General features: G+C 35.6%; 2 protein-coding genes across 2 annotated transcripts; one reads left to right on the top strand and one right to left on the bottom strand.

Annotated features, from left to right (window-relative positions):
• Positions 1-87: 87 nt before the first annotated feature.
• eif2s1b (eukaryotic translation initiation factor 2, subunit 1 alpha b) lies at positions 88-7,678 on the bottom strand. Its single transcript, XM_007255486.4, has 8 exons — positions 7,529-7,678; positions 4,651-4,893; positions 4,477-4,556; positions 1,908-2,059; positions 1,186-1,292; positions 831-928; positions 546-689; positions 88-402 (listed from the first exon to the last, which is right to left on the bottom strand). The coding sequence occupies exons 2-8, from the start codon at positions 4,889-4,891 to the stop codon at positions 277-279; spliced, it is 948 nt and encodes a 315-aa protein (XP_007255548.1). The 5' UTR covers positions 4,892-4,893; positions 7,529-7,678; the 3' UTR covers positions 88-276.
• A 2,335-nt stretch (positions 7,679-10,013) lies between these two features.
• atp6v1d (ATPase H+ transporting V1 subunit D) lies at positions 10,014-15,927 on the top strand. Its single transcript, XM_007255485.4, has 9 exons — positions 10,014-10,226; positions 12,325-12,442; positions 12,583-12,662; positions 12,757-12,824; positions 13,008-13,052; positions 13,155-13,258; positions 14,227-14,293; positions 14,488-14,566; positions 15,174-15,927. The coding sequence occupies exons 1-9, from the start codon at positions 10,186-10,188 to the stop codon at positions 15,316-15,318; spliced, it is 747 nt and encodes a 248-aa protein (XP_007255547.1). The 5' UTR covers positions 10,014-10,185; the 3' UTR covers positions 15,319-15,927.
• Positions 15,928-16,898: the final 971 nt, after the last annotated feature.

Genomic DNA, 16,898 nt, shown 5'->3' with positions numbered 1-16,898 from the left:
GAAACAGGAAGACAAATCAAAGGCCTTTCTGCCATGTTTTAAACTATTTAAATGGGTAGGTGTAAAATTCCAAACTCAAATCCAACATTATCAGTTTGCATATAAATTTTAATTAGTAGTATTTATCCTTTAACAGGTACCACTTTTGTTAGGATACAAAAACACTTCACAATCTGAATAGCTCTGTATCACCTCCAAGAGGGTTTAACTGCTGCTCGTAGAGCTGGAGCTGATCTTTACTTCACAAGATTTCTCTCAAATCCTTTTTCTTCTGCTCTAATCTTCAGCCTTTGCCTCCATTTCCTCAGCATCATCATCTCCATCCACCTCAGCGTTCTCTCTCTCCAAACGCTCCAGCTGTCTCTGCAGCTCTGTCTCATCTGTGTCCGTCACCACTTTAGGCTGTGGGGTCAAAATAACATCCAAATGTAATTCAGGCAAAATAAGTATATTCTAACATCCAATCAGCACATCAATCTGAGCTTATTTTAGGGTTTCTATCTCTGATGGACCTGTTTATGGCATTACAGTAAACTAAGACTGACCTCCATCTGGATGTTGAAGACACCTCGCTTCTCCTCGATTTTCTCCTTGATGACGGCCATGGCCTGGTTGAGCAGTGATAGACCTTCAGTCCGCTCCAGTGTGGTTGTGGTCATCACATACCGTGGTGGAGCTATCAGGTTTATCTGGCAAAAAAGTAATTAATAAATAAGTTAATGGGTAAAACAGACAATATCTGATCAATATGCCTCGATGTCAATATGCCAAACATTTTCCAAGCTTGTTTTCAGAAACATCCCCCTTATTAAATCTTCCACACTGTGTACCTTGATTGGCATGGATTCTGTGGAGCAGTTCAGTCCTGCCCTCAAGGCTTCTTTGACGGCATCAATTCCCTCATACCCGTAACATGCCACTTCAATATCTGTTGAAAGTACAATGAAAAACCATTTACATGTAAAATTCATGTAAAATAATTTTTTCTCTCTCAGAAAACAGGTAACAACCAGAACTTTTTCAAGTTTGTTTTAAAGCATCAGGTTAGAAAAAAACACTTATAGCTGAGATTGAGTTTAAACAATTTGGTGACTGCCAAAGATATCTGCAGAGTACTGTATTCATAATCACGAATCATAACGTAACATTGTTGTAAATGTAGTATGCAATAATACTCCAAAGTACCTGCTCTGATTTTGACGGCCTGTGGCGTGAGCCGCCGGTTGATGTTGTCAATGAGCACATTCCTCTCTTCTTCTGTCAGATCCAATCCGTCCAATATAGAGGGATCACTGAGAGGGGTGGAGAGAAACATTACTTTTTTTGTGAGCCAACAAGAAAGTTTCAAGCAAATAAAGAAACAACAACCAGAACAATACAGAAAATATATAATGGCAGTACATCTGGCCTCCCAGCTGCAGCTCAGGCTGGAATTATAAGTCAACAATGTATTCTAGTGTACAATGTTTATTTTAGACAATTATTTCATAAAAAACGGTCTCTATAATGTTCATATGATCCACACTGTCCATTAGACAGGCTGTAATAATACTTTACAGGGAGTGTAGGGGGATGATACGACTTGTATTGCTTTATTGTAACATAAAAGAAGAAACTGCTTACTTCCCTTTGCAAAAACTGAAACAAAAACTGTGATTGGTGTTGGCATTTTACTGAATCATGAAAGTGGTTTGAATACAGGCTATATATTTCTTATCATTTGGTGTTCAGTTATGAAGGTCAGAACACCAGCATGTAGTTTCCAGCTTAACGAGGCCCTCTGGTTTGTTCAGAGTTAAATTTAAATATTGTAAATGTTTCTTAAAATGACATCACTGTTAAAAAAAAAATCAAGTCTCATATTATATGTAACTGTTAGCAGAGGCAGTTCAGTGGGTTGTACTCACGATACAGCTTGTTTGAAGATATCATAGGCACCGTATCCTGGCCTCTTGTACTTCTCATCGAAGACCCAGGCAGTGCGCTGGAAGAGGCTTTCCAGCTGCTCATCCTTGGTGTACTCCAGCACCTCAGCCACATGCCTCAGAATACTGTAAACCTGAACCACATCAGCATCATTTAACGCTTGAGTAGCTACAGACATGCTGATAGCCAAAGTAAATTTAAACTACATTTAGTGTAGGCTAGGAGGTGGGTGATATGGCACTAAAATAAATATAAAAAATTTTGGTACCTTTGTGATTATATTTTGGCAATAAAAATATTTTATTAATTATTAACAGTATTAACATTGGAATGTAACATAGAAATATGTATAAAACAAAACACAATACTAAAGTGCAGAATATTAACTGCATGCAAGCAAACAGTAAAAATGTCCTTAACTCTTTAGAGTAAATAGCAAAACATATATAAGACAGAACACTACAAATTTTTGTACCATTAAAAAATGATAGCGATCATATCTTCTATGATACAGCAATGTTTTTTTTATTTGATGTATTATTTTATTTGAATTTCTTTACTGTTACCTTTACTGTTAATAGTAAAGAAATTTATTTTACTGCATTAACACTCCACTTTACCCTTACAAGTTCAATGACTTTCATCTCCAAATGTATGCAGTCACATACATTAGTAGGTAGTTTGTGCATCTTTGCAGTAAATAAAACTGCAGTATTTCTGTGGAGGCCTTACATTAAATTTTGGAACACTGCTATGGATTTGATTGCACTTAGCCACACAAAGTTAGTGAGGTCGAGTACTGACAATGGAATGATCAGGTCTGCCAATTTATACCCCTCCAAGCTCACACCTAGCATAGTGACCTTGGGCAAAGGACCACTTATCTGAAGGTTTTCTTTCCAGTCAAGTCAATGTTACTTGTCAGATGTTTCAAGACATACTGACCAATTAAACAAGTGGAATCAGGTGTGCTGCTGAGAATAAAAACCTGCAACCACACCAGTCCTTAAACACAAGGGCGTAGGAGCGGGCTTGATATTGGGGGGGGGACACATTTGCCAATATGAACCCAAGCCCACCCAATAGTTTCCTAGAACAACATTTGTGGAAATTACTTTTAATTAGAAGTAAATTATTATTATATGGTGATTTTACAACCTAAACATGTTACTCCACATTACAGCTACTGTTATTAGAAGAATTATGCAAGCAATGTCTGAGTTATCACCTAATATTTAAAATAATATAACAGATTATTATTATTGTTATTATTATTATTATTATTATTATTATTATTATGTATTGGCATGTCAATTCTGTTGTATATTTACATTTTCTCCTGCACTTTTATTTTTTTCTACTGAGAGCTCTTCTTAAGATGGTGTCCTTTTATGTAAAAGAATGTAACTTTACGTTTCATAGAGATTTTTATAAACGTCAGGATATGTGGTCTTACTGTGAAATACAAATGAACAGAAGTCACGTTACAGCAGTGTTTCTCAACCCAGTTCTTATATATTCTACTGCATATTAACACTGTTCTGCATGTTCTAGAGCTTCCTCTGGTGGATATACATGATTAATTTAGGCTCCATAGGGGGCTAAAGGATTTTAACAGGTAAACTCAGTAAATGTTTATTAGCTGATCAGGTGGAAAACACTAGTTTAGGGCAGTGATCGGGGTTAAGTAACTGCTTTAAACTACCAACTTAAAGTACTGTACGAAATTCTGGCGATCATCTACATCCAGCTTCTAGATAACTAGTTAGTTAAATCAATTTTCGTTCATTATAGCTCACAGTAAGTCCTGTAATCCTAAATGAATAAACAGTTTGAAAATTAAAGTGATTAGCTGATCAGGTACAGGGAAACATTACATATATATTTTATTTTTTTCCTTTAACCCTGACTCCCAATCTAGCTCATTCCAAAGATAAACTAACTCACTCTCACAGCTGCAGTTTATTAATCACAGTGGGTTTAAACTGTGTGCTGATTCAGAGACGTGTATTTTTAACCAGCTATCAGAAACATATCATCACAGTTGAAGTGGTTAGCCTACCGTTACCTTTCTTTTAGAAAAATCTCCGTATATCCAGATCTGCTTTAAAATCAGCTGAAGCTGCTGCACCCCGATCCCGCTGCTAAATCTCACAGCGAGGGGGCGGGGCTTCCCCAACAGCAAACTGCCTCTGCTCCGCGCGCCGCAAAACCAGCAAGCTGATTGGCTGTTTCTACTGAGAGGCGTGACTTAATACCTGAACCGGCTCCGTGATTGGTCCAGTCTGTCTCCTCATTAATAGTACAGCTGACCTGAGCGAACTGATATCATTTTTGGGGGGGACAAATCCACCTGTTTCTAATATTGTCTAATATTGACATGTCCCACCCATCCCCCCCGGTTCCTACGCCTATGCTTAAACACTCCTGTGCTGCTAGACTTTTTTTTTTTCTATACAGAACAGCATTTTTTTCTGAGCTTAATTCATCAATCAGAAGTAGTGTATGAAATATTTAAACATTAATGTAGCTGGAGAGTAAATTACTTACAGTCTTGGATTTGGTAAACTTATCTTCACACTTGACTGCCTCCTCTGGAGACACTCTTCTCTTTGATAAGTCAATATATCCTAGACAGAGAGAATAAAACCCATCAAAAACAGAATTCTAAAAAGATACTATACTGAAGCTTCACTCTTTAAACCTCTTTACGAGCAAACCCACCTTTCTCTTTGTCCACTCGGATCACCACAACACATTCATTGCGGCCGATGCGGATCAGTTTGTTGATGGAGCGAATACGTCTGCGCGAGAGCTCACTCAGCAGGATCATGCCCTCTATATTGTTATACTCCAGCAAGCTGACGTAGGCACCCATCTCCGCAATGGAGCGCACATTTACCATCACTACATCCTCCACCTCCGGAAACCGGTGCTGGTAGAACCTACAGCTGAGTCCTGGCATTTCTGGGAGAAAAGAATTTAAAGCATATTACAATCTGAAAAACATCAAATGTCAGCGTACGGAATTTTTTGTTTCCATATTTTAGAGCAGGGATGGGCAACTGGCGGCCCGGGGGCCGCACACGGCCCTCGTCATCACTCAGTGCGGCCCGCGAATAGATCAAAAATAATTTCATAATTTCATAATTTAAAAAAAAAAACAAAAAAAAAACGTAATTCTACTTTTGACCGCTAGAGGGCGCTGCCAAACAACCACGAAAATTGACATTGACATCCAGTCCATTGTGAGCCAGCAGGCCAAACCACAGCTCTCTCATTAGCTTCAATAAATGTTGGGCCTCTGTGGTCTAGTTTTCTGCTATTATTGAATGAGCTATTTGCAATCAGTTTTTAAATCTTTTTTGTTCTTTGTTATAAATGAGTTCAAATGCCTTTTGCACATTTATAAGCAAATGTTTTGTCCTTGTTGCTTATGAAGGACTTGTTATAATGAACTTATTTTACACAGAGGAACTACTGTATTTGCAATCGGTTTTTTAAGCAAACTTCTTTTTTGCACTTTTTTTAAGCAAACGGTTTGTCTTTTGCCGTATTAAAATGCATTAATATGCAGAAAATAGTTGTTGATAAATGTTGGTGCTGTAAACATACAGATATAAGTTCATATAAAATTTGTTCTTATTGAAAATCATTTGTAGTGTTTTTCATATTCAATTATTTGAAGTGCGAGGTCATGTGGCCCTCCAATGGTCATGCTGAAAAAAATGTGGCCCTCTCCATCATGGAAGTTGCCCATCCCTGTTTTAGAGCATGAACAACATATTCACTGGCCAATAACATACCTCATTGCTACAATAGTAATATGAGTGCTGGACAATACAACTTTAATAACCATCTTAATAACTCTAAATATCAGTTTTATATGATATTTAAAGACTTTTTTTAATGATGCACTGTATTTATCCCAATGTTTTGACACAGACAAAATTTATCCGCAGTGGTAGATTCTGAAAAAAATCTATTCAAATACTCTTTCATGCACAGTACAGTGATATTTATTCAGTTTTCCTGCACATCATCCAAATAACATTTTTTACAATGCTTGCAATGAAACAGTTAAATGTGTGTTTTTAAGGCACCAACAGCATCCTTTATTATGCTTATTAAAGCATACATGATGAGTGAATGTATCACAATACAATAAAATCAATAATATAAGTTAATCATTATTCACATACACTTTCAATGTCATTATGAACACTGACATTGAAGTTGAATAATTATGCTAATTGCCCCATGGTTAGCAATGGCTTAGTAATACTAATTGTTACACTGATCTGTTGATCAGGAATGATGTGGGATTTTACATGATTTTGACACTGAAATTACTACTGGGTTTGGAACCCAAGCCCATTTGAGTTTTAAGATTTTAAAATCATTTCTTACTTAATTCACAAGTTACCAGGATTACTACTAAAAAAACACGGCTTTACGTCCCAGGCAAATCTTCAGATGTTTATCCTGTGAAACTGGGTTTACGAGTCTGATAACCCAAATAAGCCCATAGTGATGTGTGTGTCACAGACCATTTAAAAGATGAGTTAAGTCCCTTACAGTACTTTCTCAATCATTTTATCTCATGAAGAACCTCTGGCATATACTGATCATTCTGAAAGCATCACAGGACAGTGTGTGGAAGTGTGTTTGTTTATCTGGACTTATTTACAGAACGCAGAAGTGCTGCTGCTGGAGATAAACCTCTCTTATTTAAAATGTGTGTTTTTGCTTTTACAGCTCCACTTTAACCATACAAGTAATGAAATTGTTGTTGTGTCATTTAAGTTACATCATGGTTTTAATCTTAAAATATTTACAGTCATGCACCCACAGTAATAATAATAAAAAAAGAAAACTAAACAAGAATGAGCTTCTTACTGAATTTATCTGATTGGTATCAATATTCAGAAATGGGTCTGGGTTCTATAATGGGTTAATCATAAATGAATTGGAGAAATGGGCTGGAAATTACTGACTAATAATGTAGTGTGAACTTTAATGAATAATTGTCTCACTAGTGCTAATTACACTGACTAGTAGATCAGGAATGATGTGGAAAAACATGATTTTGACGTTGGAATTGGTACTGCATTTTGAGTTTCAAGACCTGAAAATACTTTCTCACTTAATTCACAAGCTAGCAGGATAAATACCTACAACCTGGCGTTAGTATCCAGGCAAATCCTCAGATGATAATCCTGTGAAACTGGGTTTAATGGTCTAATAATAAGATATTACAATCAATAGAGCCTAGTTAACTAAATAACCCTCATACAGGGTGGAGCTGCTGTTCAGTATTAAACCAGAGTTAAACTACAGAACCGGTTCAGTCGAGTCTAGTTAGATGGGTTAGTTAGTCCAGCTGTACTGTATTCTGTCTCTGAAGCTGGTGATATGTATAGGTATCTAATGATACCCATAGATCTGTTATTGTATCAGTGGCTGAGCTGAGCTGCACCACTCAGTCTCATTGAGCCCATGCGGTTCAGCAGATAGCTCGGCTAGATAACACATTTCTGCTTCTAGATAAATAAATACTGAATAAAACCGGCCCGCCGCGAGTTCCAGAGAGTGGTGTTACCTGAAGCGAGTCGTCCCCGGGAGCGCGGTTAGTCTAGAGTCTGTTTCTGGGCGGTAATTGTAAATTTTGATGAGAAAAGGCTCCGTAAATCAGGAGTTCGCCATGGATCCACAGCACAGAGAGAGAGTTACATCATGGCGCCGCGCGAAGTAACTTCAACATAAAAGTCCTTAATAAAAGTTTTCATTTTTTAAATATTTGTGTTTTTATATTAATAAATAAAAATAAACAGTTACATACAAACACTAATAAAATAATAATAAAAATAATCACAATTTGAAATATTACATCAAATATCAGATTACAGGATCCTCATGTGGTTTATACACCACATCCTTACTAGTTACAGCATGGACAACATATCCACTGGCCAATTTCACACCTAATTGCTATAAAAGTAATACAAATTAAATGCTGGACAAAACGTCCATATCTCTATCACAACAAATCTTAATATCACTTTATATAAAATTCTGAACAGTATGAATGCCACTGCCTGAAGTATATAGAATCACACAGTTATAGGTGTAAAATATTATATGATATTTTTATTATACACTGTATTTATCGCAATGTTTTGACACACAGACAAAATGCATCAGCAGAGGTCGATTCTTAAAATCATCTATTCCAATACTCTTTCATGCAGAGGACAGTGATTTTTATTTAGTTTTTTTTTCCTGCACATCATGCAAATAAACAATATTTTTACAATGTTAATAATGAAACACAATTAAATTGGTGTTTTTAAGGTACCAGCGGTAATAAAATAACCTGAAGGAAAAAAAATATATATTTTTACGAGGAACGCTACAAATTTGACAAATAAATGCAACGTGACCCAGCTAGCTAGCTAGGTTTTACAGTAAATGTATAATCATTAGTTCTATTAACAGTCAGTATAAATAAAATCAATTAAGAAATTTCTATTAAAAAACACCGCGTTTGTCGGGCCACCAGAGGGCGCTCCAGAGCGAGTTCAAAATGAATGGGCTTATATGGAGCAATTTAACAGTTAACGTTATAGTTTATAAATGTTTAATCACCGTTATACTGAAAACTGAAACAATATCTAACATTTTTCAAACGAAGACAAGGATATCAAATACTTAAAACTGTAGATATAAACCTTTTAAAACTGTCTCTGACTCTGACTGTAACTCCAGCATCAGCCCACCAACCAGTCAGAAGACAGTAACAGTAATGCTAGCGCATTAACTGCCTAAAACCAGTGTACTGTAGATAAATGGACAGGTATACATATAGCAAAATGCATCTTTATACTTTCATAAATTAAAAGAATACCCTGCATTAGTTACTTTTTTGTTTTATTTATAGATTTTCTTTGAAAGACAAAATTAGAAGAAACAAGTCATTTTAATCCTACTGTTTCCAAAGTAAACTTAATTTTTTATCCTTTTTCAACTCTGGATCTAATAAAACATATATTGGTCAATCTCAGGCAGCTTTATTTGATTTTCTACAAGGAAGATACATTTAATAAGTATGTTTAAAAGAAGCAAGTGCACTAATTACTTTGATTTTAATTAAATGGTTGACTGCATGTTTAAAGTTTAAACAATAGGCCCTTTTAATCCTGCCCCCTAAAGCAATATATACGTAGATCCATATCACTAAAACTTTCTCTGTTTTGCATGCCCTTAATGAATATGCCAAGGAGGGCAGCGCCTTTCTCTCTTTCTCCCTCTCTTTTACACACCTGATTGGGGAAAAAAACTGTGTTGCCTGCGTGCACGTTTGTGTTCACGCCGTTATTGATATGCGGTAGACTCCCGCCACTTTCAGAAGACTTGGGAAGTCTGTACACAAAACATAGCATAAAGATGTATATAAAATGCTCATATACATAAACATATATAATATGCATCACCTGTATCTATGAATAACACAGTCACATGCATATGTATCCATGCATAATTATATCTTCACAAAATAATAACACAAAAAAATGTCATGAAGAAATGTGACCTACACACATGATAAGTGAACACTTTATATGTTTTGTATTGTTTATAACCGGTGACTGTACCAAATTGTTAATAGCCTAGACAAATTAAACATCACTATAAGTTGTTTTTCATTCATATTATTTACTATTTTTAATTGAAGGTTTTAGCAATTTAGCTCAATTCACTTCTATTCATTTTGGACTCACTCGCGGGCTCCCTCTAGCGGTGGTTACAGTGGTTCACTGACAAATAACAGAGGCGATATACAGGAAGTGTGCAGTTCCTCCATAAGCCGCCTCTGCCCTTACAGCTATCGGTTACACACACTTCAAAATAAAAGTTTAGGTAAAACTGTACTGTTTTAAATATATATTATATATATATTATGAATCGATCAATCTGTGTTAATAAGAAAGCTTACTGCTACATTAAATCGTAAAATAAACCCAAGCTATGTTTTAATAATGATAATGATCATAGGTTGTGTTTAGTGTTTTGCTGAAGGCCGCTGGTCGTGAGTCACATGACCCGCTGTGAGCTGTAATGTGATTTTCAGTGAAACAGTGAAGCCGAGCGCCGCGTTCCTGCGAATAAAACCTACATGCGAACAGAACAGGCCACAGGTCGAGCAGAAAACCCCGCTTTATAAACACACAGACCCGCCGGGATCAGGAGGAAAACGACGAGATGTCGGGCAAAGACCGGATCGACATTTTCCCTTCGAGGATGTGAGTAAAGCGAGAGAGAGCTGTGCTGTGCTGTTAGAGATACAGACTACAGGACACGAATTAATCAACATAACATAACCTTTAATTTACTGTTTAGACTCCAATATACTCTAATATCTAATAATTAAACTATAATAACTGTGCTGAATGTTATTAATGCTGGGGTTGATCTAAATATAAAACTGACCATTGATTAACGTTACACACACATTATTATTATTTTTGTATTATTTTACTACACTGTAGCAGTCAACTAGCCATATAAATAGAATAAAGGACCAGTCTGCAGTGTGTTTATTCTACAGTGGTATTCTAAGGACCACCAGCAAGGTCATTATAAGACTCTCTGAGGGTAATTGTGCAAATAAAAAATATTTTTGTGCAGATTAAATACGTGTATACAGTCCCTCTAAAGGGTGTGTTAAAATATTGTATTTTCAGAATTTAGACTATAAGAACAGTGTTTGAAATAACTCCCCACAGAAAAACAGAAGTGTATTATTCAGGATCATGTGATGTGAGGCTCTGGCCATAGAGGAACATCCACAGGGGGGAAAGGGTTTGAAGCTGAAGAGCTTAAAGGGTAGTTGTAGTTGTCATTATTGTGATAACCAATATTATTGTCATTTTAAAACCATTTAAATGACACTGACATAATGATACTAGAATAGCATAACGAAGCATTCATATTCTTTTGAAGACAATACAATTGTAAGTAGTCATAGTTTGGGGTAAAAAAAAAAAAAAAGGTCACACACACTAATATTTTGTTGGACCGCCTTTAGCTTTGATTGCGGCACACGTTCACTGTGGCATTTTTGCATTAATCTTCTGCAATGTCACAAGATTTATTTCCATCCAGTGTTGCATTAATTTTTCTTCAAGATCTTTTATTGATGTATTGATGATGGTATCGTCTGACCGCTGCTCAAAGTCTTCTCCAGCACATCCCAAAGATTCTCAATGAGGTTCAGATCTGGACTCTGGAATCCATGTGTAAAAATAATGAGCTCATGATTCCTGAATCACACTTTCACAATTCCAGAACAGTGAATCCTGACATTGTCATCTTGGAATATGGCCGTGTCATCAGGGAAGAAAAAAACGATTGATGGAATAAGCTGGTCTATATTCAGTATATTCAGGTAGTCAGCTGACCTCGTTCTTTCAGCACAAACTGTTGCTAAACCTAAACCTGACCAACTGCAGCATCAACCCCACATCATTTTTTTTGGCCTGGCAGTGTATTTACTTTTTTAGTTACCTAACACAGTCCACAGTGTGTATGTGGTGTCACTGTTTTTGAAGCATTGGTCATTGAAGCATGGAAACTGGCAAATATACTGTTTACTGTGAACAAACATACAAATAAGCACAATATACAATATCACTATTATAAAATATTATTGAGGTCATGTCCATTTACTGTAAGATAAGTTAATAATGTAATTATTGTGACAAGTCTAGTCAGTAGGGTTGTAGTGGACCTGATACTACAAGTCCAGTACCATGTGCAGAACATTCTCATTAATATTAGTTTTTTTTTATTTGTATTTACTACATTGTAGCTTAAATGTCAATTTATATATAAAATAAACAGGGTGAAAAAGAGTTTGTTTTGGTTTAAAATTGTTTATTGTAGAGAAGTGCATTGATGCTGATTTCGTGGTGGTGTTAGGAACTGGGGGGTAACCATGTGAATACAGAAAATATAGTCCTTTTATTTACTGTCTGCAACCACCAGTGATTCTGTGCACGTCCTCTTAGCTGTATATGTAATGTTAAAGATGGAAATGGAGTATTTTGTAGGGATTAATTTGAGATCACCAAGTGTATATTTACTGCAACACAGTCCAATAAACTCTTTAACTGTTGATAAACAGTGTCTAGACATCAAATGACGAATTCATAATAATTTCTGAGGGGGAGCTTTTAAACACATAAAACTCTTTAAGCATTTTGTTCCATTCACCACCACTGTGAACAAGTCTGACTAAGCAAGTTCCTCTTAAACTCATGAACACAAAAGCAAATGACTGTTGTTGCACACTGTATTTTTAATTGTATAATTAATGACTGTTTGTGTCGATGGTTTTAGGGCTCAGACCATTATGAAGGCTCGACTGAAAGGAGCTCAGACAGGGAGGAACCTGCTGAAGAAAAAAGCTGACGCCCTTTCCATGCGTTTCCGGCAGATTCTCAGGAAGATCATTGAGGTAGAAACATGAGAAAATAAATATTTTAAATGCTTATATTAATGAGTATGTCATGCTGTAAACATGTAATAATGTGAGAAAAAATGTAAATAGCTGTAAATATTTTTTCATTGCTTACCCTGTTTCCCTTTGTTTCTTAGACCAAGACGCTGATGGGAGAAGTGATGAGAGAAGCTGCTTTTTCTTTAGCTGAAGCCAAATTTGCTGCTGGTGACTTTAGGTATGAGCAGCTTGCGCTTATATTTAATGTTAATGATAATGTGTTTGTGAAAGTAAGTTTGACTCCTGAGCTCATGGATGTGTGTTTGTCTCAGCACTACGGTTATCCAGAATGTGAACAAGGCCCAGGTCAAGGTTCGAGCCAAAAAGGACAATGTTGCAGGTCTGAATAAACTTCATTTAAATTTGCTTCACTGAGAAATTGCCAAGGAATTATTAAGTTCAAACCTCAACTAGTTTTAGTTTTGTTAACTTAAATGTTTTTCAGCAGATTTTAAAATGTTTGTATTATTTTTTTATGCATGAATAACGGCCCTAACTGTATTTTGCTTCATTTGCCCCCCAGGTGTGACTCTGCCTGTGTTTGAGCACTACCAGGAGGGAGGAGACAGTAAGTTTGGATAAAATTATATGGTCTCACACAAATTACAGTGCATACAATAATTGAACCACATCACAAACATCAAATGTTCACATTTCACACACTCTATAGGTTATGAACTGACTGGTCTGGCCAGAGGTGGAGAGCAGCTGTCCAGGCTGAAGAGAAACTACGCTAAAGCTGTAGAGCTGCTGGTGGAATTGGCCTCTCTGCAGGTAGGGGGTGCTGGAGTTATCTATTAAATATCATTAATACATGAAGCTGAAATGGAGAATTTCTGTTGAGGGTGACTGTCCATCAACATTGTGTCCCAGGTTGATTTAGTGTTTGGTTTATAGGTTTCTATGAAGGCTTTGTGTAAAAGTTTCACACTATGACTTTTTGTATACACATTATTTACCACAGAAAAATTTAACTCAACGCAGAATAGGATCAAATATTTAAACTCTTCATAATGTTGGTGAAAGGAGAACTCAGGCAGTAATGTTTTCAGTAATCAGCTCACAGTTGGTTTTACTGAATCTGGAAACTTTTAATCTCCTGCAATAAAAAAAAGATAAATTGAATAGGGTGTGTGGTCTGTGGTGTCATGTAAAAATTGTCACACTAAGCTGGGGCTTGTGTGACTGGTGTGTGTGAAAGAACAGCTGTTAAGAGGAATACATTTGATTAAAATAATTGTTTATTTAGTTGTAGGCAGTTTAATGCAATAAATGAAATTAAATATTACTTTATTATTAACTATATCATATCAGTAATAGACATTATGAATTAAGCAGCGCACAGTACTTGATAGCTCTTTGTTATGTCTATTTAAAAATACTTTTATTTAACATTTAGCAATATTATATAACTTGGCTGTATCTGAGTTGAACATTCCAAGTGGTAATTATGAGCTGGAGGGGTTGGGAAATTCCCAGTTCCATCTTGGTCATAAACAGCAGCATGCGTTTGGCTTTAGTAGCCTTTTGTTGGCTTTGAATATCATCCTCTGACAAGTCTCCATGTCTTCAGTGATCACTTTGACTGATTTATATATGACTGTACCATGGAGATTAAAAAAGGTATATGTAGTAACTTATTTTGTCTGTTGCTCAGAGTAAAACTGCTAGCAGGGGCAGCAGACATTACTATTGGACTTTTCCCCCAATATTTATTTATTTATTTATTTATTTTTTTGCAGACCTCTTTTGTCACCTTGGATGAGGCCATCAAGATCACCAACCGCCGTGTGAATGCTATTGAGCATGGTAAGCAGAAAGATCACCAGGCTTAGCAGAATATTTATAAAGACATTCAAACATTCACATGGATACAGTGTAATGTGTTAGTTTGTTTTTAAAATTTAGAATTCTAAATATGATTTTCAATGTGTAAAAAAATGTGCTAAGAAATTTTGTCCAGCCCTACATTTAACAATGCATTTTTTCCCTCTTTTCCTCAGTGATTATCCCACGTATCGAGCGCACTCTCACTTATATTATCACTGAGCTGGATGAGAGAGAAAGAGAAGAGTTTTATAGGTGGGTCATGCTATGTTTGGACTCATTTAATAGGTTCACGTAATTAAATATTTGTTTATTTCTATTTTTTTTTCTATTAATTGTTTTAGAGCATGCACATTGTCAAATATTTAAATGTCAAAATATTTAAATTTTACTTTTTACTTCTTTCACATTCATGTTGTGTGGGGATAAATAGACTGTTTTAATTTCTATTAATTACCATTAAGATAGACATGTGTTAAGATCCATACTCATTGGCTGGCCTGTATTATGGCTTAGCTGAATAATGTAAGTGTGAATAAGTGGACAGATTTCTTTTTCTTTTTTATAATCACAATTCATTCAAAGCCTAAAAAAACTTTCTCTTTTTACACAATCTATATAATCTATGAAATTCAACTGAAAAAAAAAAAACACCTGGTTTTGATTAATTGGTAGTGATATCTTGGGTCTTTAACCATGAAACTTGGTCTATTCTAAGAATTAAAAAGAGGTAAATTTCTGAAAAGTAAAAATGGAAATGGCTGATTTGGGTAATTAAATACGCTTATAAATTACTTTAAGTCATGGTACATAAATGGTACGTAAAAGTCATGTAGTCATGTTCTTTGTTTTACAACATCAGGCTGAAGAAGATCCAGGAGAAGAAGAAGCAGCTTCGTGAGAGGACGGAGAAAGAGATAGCACAGCGTTTGGCTAAACTGGGTCCAATGGCCGAGCCGGCCAACATTCTGACCGAAGAGGCCGACGAAGACCTGCTGTTTGAATGATGCTTCCAATCCAAGGTCCTATTTATTCTGTGTGCCTCAGAGGCCAATATTCAACATGGTTTTGTGAAATGAAAACTAATTGTCATTGTTTTGTGTATACGATGGTGGTTATGTTCTGCTTTCTATTTTGTTTTTGGGAGAAGAGGAATGTGTGTCACAACAAATGCATGTTCAATAGAACACTCTGTAAAAAAAAAAATCATTGATTTTTCTGTATTATAAGTGTTCTGTATTTGGTCTTGTCTATGTGAGTCACTTATTTTTGATGATTGAATATCATGCATATAGAGTAGTCACAGAGATTTGTTCCTAAATGACCTAAAATAACCATTCCAGTGCTTAATCAGACCCCTGAGCTTCCCAGAATGTTATTGCTTACTGTTATCCATCAAAATGCAGTGTAGTTCCTCTTACCCCTGTGTGTAGAAATCTACAGGTCCTTGTTTACACTGAGTGTGGACAGTGGCTGAATTCTCGGTTAGGAGTATCAAGCATTTATCAGTTCAGCTCCACCCTCATACTGATCCACTGTTTGACTGGAGTGATAATGTTAAGCCCTTCTCTATTGACTCTGACTGCTCTTCTATTTAATTTCAATAAAGTGTATAGCAAATTCTTTTACATGGTTTTCTTTATGGCTGCAGTTGGTGTAAAAGCTAATAACATTATCTTACTAATGGTGTGTTGCTTGGTGCTTTATCCTCACAAGGGTAAAAACAGGGCTTACCTTTAGCTAATTATTTCAGTTGTAAAATATAAAAGTAAGTGTCCTTTAAAAAGCAATAATCCACTTAATGCTATAATGTGAAATATGACCAACATATTGGCCCTGCAACTGAGTGCAGATTGGTGCAGATATCTCACTTTATAGCACAAACCCTGAGTGCGTTATTTCAATTATGCCACAGTTCTGTTATTCTCATTTACTTTTATTTGGTAAGATATAGAGGACAGAAAATGTGATTGGTGCACCATCATTCCTCAAGGCAAAAATCTAATTTTATTATTCACCCAGCTACTAAAACAGCATCAGACCTTTCAGTAGTAAAAGGAATACTTCATAATTTCCCAATCATTAGGGTAAAACAATGGCCAAAACATTAGGTGTTACAGGTTAATCATTAATCTTATTGCCACACACTGGCAAAGCTGTTAAATATTAAGAACTATTTACGAAATATTAAGAAATATTTATGTAAAGCTGAATTATGCTTCATATGCTGTCAAATGTTACATTGACATTCATAACTCTTCTGTAGAAGTTAAGCTTTTTAGTAAAAGTATAAAAGTACTTGTTTCGAAACTACTTAAAGTATTAAAAAAGTATTGTAATTGGGAAAATGCCATTAAGCACAAAATATCAAACTGTGAAAATGTAGAGAGTAAAAGTACAAAATCAGTAAAGTATAAATAACCAAAAGTCCTACTCAAGTAACAAATCTTATTAAGTCTATTAATATTATGAGACATAAAATGATACACTTCTCATTATTATGATATATTAAAGAATTGTTCACAGTGGGCCTGAATGGAATCACATTTCAAAGTTTTTAAACTCATTAAACTCCCTCACAGGACAT

Source organism: Astyanax mexicanus, chromosome 1 (genome assembly GCF_023375975.1).
Source record: "Astyanax mexicanus isolate ESR-SI-001 chromosome 1, AstMex3_surface, whole genome shotgun sequence".
NCBI classification, from domain to species: domain Eukaryota; kingdom Metazoa; phylum Chordata; class Actinopteri; order Characiformes; family Acestrorhamphidae; genus Astyanax; species Astyanax mexicanus.
The sequence above is the reverse complement of the archived record's forward strand: the minus strand, read 5'-3'. Positions and strand labels throughout refer to the sequence as shown.

Bases quoted from the DNA above. Each gene is read 5' to 3' on its own strand.
- atp6v1d (XM_007255485.4), top strand. From the start codon at position 10,186: ATGTCGGGCAAAGACCGGATCGACATTTTCCCTTCGAGGAT. The intron at 12,825-13,007 runs GTCTGAATAAAC...TTTGCCCCCCAG, and splicing joins CAAAAAGGACAATGTTGCAG to GTGTGACTCTGCCTGTGTTT. The intron at 14,567-15,173 runs GTGGGTCATGCT...TTACAACATCAG, and splicing joins GAAAGAGAAGAGTTTTATAG to GCTGAAGAAGATCCAGGAGA.
- eif2s1b (XM_007255486.4), bottom strand. From the start codon at position 4,891: ATGCCAGGACTCAGCTGTAGGTTCTACCAGCACCGGTTTCCGGAGGTG. The intron at 4,557-4,650 runs GTGGGTTTGCTC...CTCTCTGTCTAG, and splicing joins CCGAGTGGACAAAGAGAAAG to GATATATTGACTTATCAAAG. The intron at 403-545 runs GTCAGTCTTAGT...TTGACCCCACAG, and splicing joins TCTTCAACATCCAGATGGAG to CCTAAAGTGGTGACGGACAC.